The sequence below is a fragment of the Anarrhichthys ocellatus genome, unplaced genomic scaffold (assembly GCF_004355925.1).
Source record: "Anarrhichthys ocellatus isolate YVR2014 unplaced genomic scaffold, GSC_Weel_1.0 scaffold338, whole genome shotgun sequence".
Lineage (NCBI taxonomy): Eukaryota > Metazoa > Chordata > Actinopteri > Perciformes > Anarhichadidae > Anarrhichthys > Anarrhichthys ocellatus.
Window position 1 is genome coordinate 48,096 of NW_022280332.1, and position 5,812 is coordinate 53,907.

At 41.7% G+C, this 5,812-nt stretch overlaps 1 protein-coding gene across 1 annotated transcript in view; it reads left to right on the forward strand.

Annotated features, from left to right (window-relative positions):
* gpat3 (glycerol-3-phosphate acyltransferase 3) overlaps positions 1–1,857 on the forward strand; it is an 8,360-nt gene extending 6,503 nt beyond the window's left edge. The window contains exons 12-13 of the mRNA XM_031879647.1: positions 951–1,030; positions 1,312–1,857. Coding sequence (XP_031735507.1) covers positions 951–1,030; positions 1,312–1,420 — 189 coding nt within the window. The 3' untranslated portion in view covers positions 1,421–1,857. The remainder of the gene's footprint in view (positions 1–950; positions 1,031–1,311) is intronic.
* The last annotated feature ends 3,955 nt before the right edge of the window (positions 1,858–5,812 follow it).

Genomic DNA, 5,812 nt, shown 5'->3' on the forward strand with positions numbered 1-5,812 from the left:
CACCTGTTACACCACTTCACCTGTTACACCACTTCACCTGTTACACCGGCCGGCAGCAAGCAGTGAACAGCTGTTTGTGTGGCGTCTCTTCCGTCTCTTCCTGTTTCCTTCACCTAGATTCCCCTGGGTCCTAAGTCCCTCCATGTACAGCTTCTTATCACCCTCTATGTACCAACGTACATTTATAACAAATACCACACATATTACGGTAATCAGCGTTGCATGTGTCTGACCACAATACCAAAAAAAGTAAAAAATAAATGATTCATTTAAATGATTGTTTTAGAGTTTTTAAAGTGTTTTAGAGTTTTTAAAGTGTTTTGTTTGTAATATGTATAATAAGCATCATTTAGTATCACTACTGAGAATTTAACAAACAAAATAAAAACATGACGTAGATAGGTTTGCAGTTTTCAAGAAGTATATTTAAATATCATCTCTTACACACATGAAGATAAAGTTATGAACACCGGCTGAATATCTATGATCAGAATCATTATAACTGTGTTATAACTGCTGCTGTGTAAAGGGAATACTGCTGCTAACAACAACCTGATGTGTTTAAAGTGTTTACAAACAAAATGTTATTGACCTGTTGGTCATATAGCAGTACTTTAAAATAAAAGTGCACAATACACTACTTTATAATTCATTGTTGAAGTTTGCCATAACAATGAGATTAATCGCGATTAAAAATCGTAATCGTTGCCCACCACTAATATATATATCTATATAAATATGTATATATATACTGTATATATATATACACACACACACACACACATGGAAAAATGTGTTGCGTCTTCAAAATGCTAAATAATTATCTAGATAACATAAAGATGGAATGTAGAAACGTAAACCTGCACTGTTAAAACTTAATGTGTGTACTCTGTGTGTACTATTTGTGTACTCTGTGTACTCTTTGTGTATAATGTGTATAATGTGTTCAGGACGGTGAGGATGCAGCTCAGTTTGCCAACAGAGTGAAATCTGCCATCGCTCATCAGGGAGGACTGCTGGACTTAGCGTGGTGAGTACTAATACTACTAAATACTACTAAATATTACTTCATTATACTGCTCTACACTTGTAATGGCTAAGTACTTTACTTAAGTACAACTTTATGTCCCTTTGTACTTCTACTTCACTTCACTTCATGGACAGATATCGTACTTAATATAATATATATTATTCTGCATCATGAGTAGCTCATTAAGTACATAGTGCTGATGATGTACTTGTACTTTCACAGTCTATTACTACAGCTTGTACTGCAGTTTGTACTACAGTAAAGACGTGTATGTGTTTCAGGGACGGAGGACTGAAGAGAGATAAAGTGAAGGAGTCCTTTAAAGAGGAGCAGCAGAAGAAGTACAGCAGCATCATCGTGGGACAGGAAGTCCTCAGGCAGAGACACTGAACCATCTTCATCATCTTCTTCATCATCATCATCTTCATCATCTTCTTCATCTTCATCTTCATCATCTTCATCATCGTCGATAACCAGCAAAGGGATCAGAGGATGAAGCTTCATGTGACTGATGGAGACCAAGAAAAGTCTACTTTAACACTTTTTATCTTCTTTAAGTCTGTGTGTGTGTGTGTGTGTGTGTGTGAGAGTGTGTGTGTGAGTGCGTGTGTGTGTGAGTGAGTGTGTCTCCACCAGCAGGAGGAGCTGTCTCACAGCACATAATCTCTCAGTGGAGACTGAGTGTTGAGCACATTGATGATGTCATGAACTTTATTATTATATCAGTGAGGTCACAGATCTCAGATCTTCTCAGATGTATTTTTAAACTAAATATGCATTGCTGCTCTTCTTCTTCTTCTTCTTCTTCTTCTTCTTCTTCTTCTTCTGTGAACATAAATGTTATTGATTGTAAAATATATTTTATGTATTTTCTCATGATTCTTTCTATTTTATTTGTTTTATTGAGCCAATAAATAAAATAAAATCTACATTCAAACTTACATTCACTTCATCTTTGATCATTTATTATTTGTTATTTATTATTTGTTATTTATTTATGTATTTTGACAGAAGACATTAAAGGTTGCTATGGTTACAGTGAGGAGGACATTTATTGTGTTATGATCTTTAAATCACATCATTAACACATTATTTCCATTTGTTTAATATATTTAGAAACTATTTATTGTTACAAAGAAATGAGGAGAAAAAGTAGAAATACTTCTATAATTAGTACTTTGTTAGAGGAAGAGGAGGAGGATGAAGGTAAACGGGTGAGTGTGACGGAGGAAGGGGAGAAGAAGAAGAGGATGGAGGTAAACAGCTCAGTGTGACGGAGGAAGAGAAGAAGAAGAGGATGGAGGTAAATGGCTCAGTGTGACTGAGGAAGAGGAGAAGATGAAGATGGAGGTAAACGGCTCAGTGTGACGGACGAAGAGGAGAAGAAGAGGATGGAGGTAAATGGCTCAGTGTGACGGAGGAAGAGGAGAAGAAAAAGATGGAGGAAAACGGCTCAGTGTGATGAAGGAATAGGAGAAGAAGAAGAGGATGGAGGTAAACGGCTCAGTGTGACGAAGGAAGAGAAGAAGAAGAGAATTGTGGTAAACGGCTCAGTGTGCCGGAGGAAGAGGAAAAGAAGAAGAGGATGGAGGTAAACGGCTCAGTGTGACATACGAAGAGGAGAAGAAGAAGAGGATGGAGGTAAACGGCTCAGTGTGACGTTCGAAGAGGAGAAAAAGAAGAGGATGGAGGTAAATGGCTCAGTGTGACGGAGGAAGAGGAGAAGAAGAAGAAGATGGAGGTAAACGGCACAGTGTGACGGAGGAAGAGGAGAAGAAGAAGAAGAAGATGGAGGTAAACAGCTCAGTGTGACAGAGGAAGAGGAGAAGAACAAGAGGATGGAGGTAAATGGCTCAGTGTGACAGGAAGAGGAGAAGAAGAAGAAGAAGAAGATGGAGGTAAATGGCTCAGTGTGACGAGGAAGAGGAGAAGAAGAAGAGGATGGAGGTAAATGGCTCAGTGTGACGGATGAAGAGGAGGAGAAGAAGAAGAGGATGGAGGTAAATGGCTCAGTGTGACGGAGGAAGAGAAGAAGAGGATGGAGGTAAACGGCTCAGTGTGACAGACAAAGAGGAGAAGAAGAAGAGGATGGAGATAAACGGCTCAGTGTGACAGACAAAGAGGAGAAGAAGAAGAAGATGGCGGTAAACGGCTCAGTGTGATGAGGAAGAGGAGAAGAAGAAGAGGATGGAGGTAAATGGCTCAGTGTGATGAGGAAGAGGAGAAGAAGAAGAGGATGAAGGTAAACGGCTCAGTGTGACGAGGAAGAGGAGAAGAAGAAGAGGATGGAGGTAAACGGCTCAGTGTGACGAGGAAGAGGAGAAGAAGAAGAGGATGGAGGTAAACGGCTCAGTGTGATGAGGAAGAGGAGATGAAGAAGAGGATGGAGGTAAACGGCTCAGTGTGATGAGGAAGAGGAGAAGATGAAGAGGATGGAGGTAAACGGCTGAGTCGAGGCCAGGCGTGTTTACTGTGACGCTGCTTTAATAAAGAAAGCAGCGAGTGTGAAATAGCTTCAGAGTTATTGTTCCACACACAGAAGCTGTAATAACAATCCCACAACTCGGAGAGCTGGAACACAAATGTTTGTTCTCCACTAACAAGGTTGTGAATTATTAATAGGATCTAAAGCCGCGGCTATAACCCGATTGTTGAGGTGGGATTGTTGGCGAGCGATGCTGCACCACCGTTTACTGGGATGTGTGTGTGTCTGCACATCTTTATATCCAATTTAATGGGATTCCGATAGATTTCAGAGGGACATCATAAAAGACAGACCCCCCCCCCTCTATTCTTCTTGAACCCTCAGCTGATCCATACAAATGAAATGCAGCTTCACTCACTAAATATGAATACGTTTACAGAGAGGACAAGCTTTTAGAGGCTGGATGACGAAGCTCCATCAACTCGATACTTTGTTCTGTGATGAAGGTGATGCTGAGGATCAATACTGCTGATAGAGGGGGGGGGAGTTTAACATTTTACAGACAAAATACTAAGTTTACAAATGAATCTTCATAAACGTCTCTGATATCATCATCATCATCATCATCATCTGGATTCTCACCAGGTCACGATTGGTTGGTTGGTTGTAAACAATGGCGGCTCCTGAAGAGGTTAGCGTAGCTGCTACGTTAGCATCAGTTCTCTCAGAGGAAGAAACTGAAGACTTTTACAAATAAAACATGTTTTCTTTCTTCTGCTGATCGACTTCAATGAGTTTGATTGACAGCTGCTTTCATCCAATCACCTGCTACGTATCATTTAAAGTGTGAACAGTTTCTAATGACGTCTTCTCTCACAATAAAACATCTGATTCTATTGTTGTGCAACAATCACAAAGACAAAGTCCTCTAAACGTTATGGGTTCATTTCAATAAATGATTTATGATCAATAGTGAAAATCGAACATTAAAGAAAAGTCTAAAAACTGAAAACAGAATTAATGACATGATTAATGGAAGAGAAGACGAAACTAGACTTCTTCTTCTCTTCCATTAATCACGTCAGGACCCCTCAGAATTACCTGGTGACCCTCTGGAGGACCCCGACCTCCAGGTTGGGAACCAGTGAACTAAACTATCTGACTGTAGATTGTGACGACCCTCCTCCTGTCATACACTAGGTGCCGGTTTTTCCATCTGTTGCAGGTGCTGAGTGGAGGGTCGTTACCAGGATGAGTCTCACCTGTGCCGGGGCGTGGCTCCTCCTTAAATACCTTTCCAGTTGGCAGCCCTGGGGGGAAAAGGAAGACCTGTGCTGACGGGCTCGCTGCCACGGTTGCTGACCTTGTGCTTTTGGCATTATAAATAAAAGACTACTTTTGGCGCCAGCTCATTGTCTCCCAGTTTTTGTCTCAGCCTACAAGCCGGGCTGTGACATATGGGGGCTCGTCCACTTCTGATTGACCTGGTGTCTGCAGTAATTCAAATTAGTAGCAGCTGTAGCATTGTAGGCTGAGTGCTATGTGTGAGCGGTTGCGCAATCTGCTTGTTGGGAGACATTTGAGTCTGGTAAGTAGGCTAATTTATTTTGTGTGAGCGTCGCCGACCTGTTAGGCTAGTGATTTTGTGTCAGAGTCTGGATGGTCCTTTTTTTTCACGCAGCGTTAATTGCTGTTGTTCTGTCCCTGTTAGGCTGAAGAGCGGACTCCCTTGGAGGTCGTTGGGGGGTTTCTATAGTGTGGTGTGAAAGTGGTTAGAGCGGTTGTCTCGGGGGCACGTCCGAGGCTGCAGGTGGGTGGCCAGTTCATGGTTGCTTTACCGAGCCTCTGGGTTTTAGTGCATAAGTACCCACCACAAGTAGCACCTGAAGACTAGGGGGGAGTTTAGTTAGTTCTGGTTAGGCAGTTAGAGGAACGGGATTACGGTGATGTTTAGCTGTGTATGGGCCGTTTGATTTCTGGCTGCGGTGTAGCCTAAAAGGTTTTCCTTTTGCACCTTTCGTTTTGTGATTCGGGCAGGGAAAAAGAAAAAAAAAAGCTATGGCTTCTGTTGAGGATTTTTTGAGAGCTCCATCAGAGGAGTTATTGGACTAGTGTTCACGAGAGCAATTGGTGAAAATTGCTGAGCATTTTGGGATGGATGTGGGGGATAAGCGGTTGAAGGAGAACATGAAAAACATTTTAAAGGAAAATCTGTTTGACGTGGGGGTTCTCCAGTCTAAATTACATGCTGGTGGGGTCGTGGCGGACATGTTTGGTGCATCCATTTCTATTGAACCTCGGGTGGGTAACGTCCCAGAGTTAACTTTTGAGCAGCGCAAAGAGTTACTCTTGTTGCA